Source organism: Elephantulus edwardii, unplaced genomic scaffold (genome assembly GCF_000299155.1).
Source record: "Elephantulus edwardii isolate Elephantulus edwardi_28Jun2011 unplaced genomic scaffold, EleEdw1.0 scaffold00039, whole genome shotgun sequence".
Classification (NCBI taxonomy): domain Eukaryota; kingdom Metazoa; phylum Chordata; class Mammalia; order Macroscelidea; family Macroscelididae; genus Elephantulus; species Elephantulus edwardii.
Window position 1 is genome coordinate 7,018,885 of NW_006399789.1, and position 1,974 is coordinate 7,020,858.

At 39.6% G+C, this 1,974-nt stretch overlaps 1 protein-coding gene across 1 annotated transcript in view; it reads right to left on the reverse strand.

Moving 5' to 3' along the window:
- Positions 1–1,974, reverse strand: part of PEX7 (peroxisomal biogenesis factor 7) — a 130,398-nt gene that overhangs the window by 124,566 nt on the left and 3,858 nt on the right. The window contains exon 2 of the mRNA XM_006884954.1: positions 1,552–1,609. Coding sequence (XP_006885016.1) covers positions 1,552–1,609 — 58 coding nt within the window. The remainder of the gene's footprint in view (positions 1–1,551; positions 1,610–1,974) is intronic.

Genomic DNA, 1,974 nt, shown 5'->3' on the forward strand with positions numbered 1-1,974 from the left:
TATATGTATATGTAGCTCTGGTGGTCTAGCTGCAATCCTCAAGACACATGGTTCAAGGCTACCTGCTGCTCTGTAGAAGAAGGACAAGCAATCTCCTCCAGTGCAATTAGCAGCTTCTGAAAACCCACTGGAGGGTCAGCTAGGGCTTGGTTCCTACTCTACGGTATATAACAACAACATATATATTCCAACATGGACTGCAGGTAAAAGGAAAAATGATCATCATTTGACAGTTTATTAATATTTTTATAGTTTATCAAATATTTTATCTTATTATCTCATATGATCTTCTCAAACAGGTGCTTGACAGATGCAGAAATTAATTCAGAGACATTTAAAAAACAGCCTTCATAAAACATACTTGGGACCTGTTGCAAGGCGCAGGACAGGGAGAGGGACATCATGCTTGGGAAGGTGGAGGAAGAGTGCAGGAGAGGAAGACCCTCAATGAGATAAATTGATTCAGTCACTGGGGTAACGGGGGTGGGTGTGTTGGACACAGTAAGACTGGCACAGGATAGAGCAGGGTTTAGGGCTGTTGAATAGAGGGTCGCTGTGAGTCGCATGCAACACGACAGCACATAACAATAACAGGTCAAAAAGTTAGAAACCTAGAGAGCTAGGTTAAAATCAGGTCTTGATTATGAATATAGCATCATTTACATGAGGAAAAGTGGCCACAGCTGATTGTGCACTGAGTTTTATAGTTTATAGGATGAGTCAGTAATTTCAACTTTTTCTATAAATCTTTCACCTGAAATATGAGCAAGCAGTAATCTTCTGACAAATTTCCCTCAATTATCTTCCTGTAACTAACACTGACAGAAGTGGTAATGAGTCCAAAAGTCACACAGACAAGAGAGACGGAGAAAAAGAAAGGAAAAGACCGGCTGAGTAAGCCATTTAAAAAAAAAAAAGTGTCAGTCTGTCCCTGAATTAGCAGAGCAAAATGACCTTAAGAATGTGGCAAAGAAAGTCAATGTCGCACAGTCAGCTGCTGTGTTACGTGGCATCAAGTCGGCTGCACTCATAACTGGTCCTCTTAGTAGGTTTTCAGAGGCTGTAGATCACATGAGATATTGTCCATCTTTCTCCCAAAGGCGCAGCTGGTAGCTTCAAACCGAGTGCCTTTGGCGTAGGCAGCACAACTCCTTACCTCCAGACCACCAGAGCTCCTGTACACTAACTAGCCTGTATTTTTTTTTCAGGTTTAAATTTTAAAATATATGATAGGACACTGAGATACAAAAATTTTAGAAAAGTGACGGAAGCATCATTGAATGGCAAAAAAAAGTCCCAGACAATACATAGTTCAAATCCACCAGCTGCTCTGTGAGAGAAAGATGGGCAGTCTCCTCCCCTGAGATTTACTGCCTCTGAAAACCTGCTGGAGGGTCAGCTAGGAGGTGGTTAGGACTCAATGGTACACAACAACTACACAAAAGCTCATTTGTTTTATAATGCCAATTAAAACATTTTCTTGATCAAAAATATTTAAAACCTAATTCTACAAAGCCAGAGAATTTCAAAACTTTCAACAATATACCTTACCTTCTGAAAAGTCTGAGCCCAGATTCACTTTCATCCAATACTAGTAAGGTTCCACAGCCTACAGAGAAGGGAAAAATCAATCACAGTCATGCCTTACAACACTAATCACCCAAGGGACCATGTAAAGTCAAGCACTTCATTTTACTATGATAGAATTTTTTCCTCAAAAAAGTTTCTGGAGCATGCATACCAAAGAATCAGGACTAGACTCTCTATTGTTGTCTATCTTGTGCTTCAGTAAATAAAGTCAGTCAGCCATTTCATCTATGATTGAGACAACCTTAAGAGAGAGAATATTTTAAAAATACATTAAAAATTTTAGAAAAAGAGAGAGAGAGAAGAGAGATATTTCAGGAGAAGTGTGGCAACAGGATTGGAGAAAGACTCATCAACAATCTGTGTTATGCAGATGACAAAACCCTG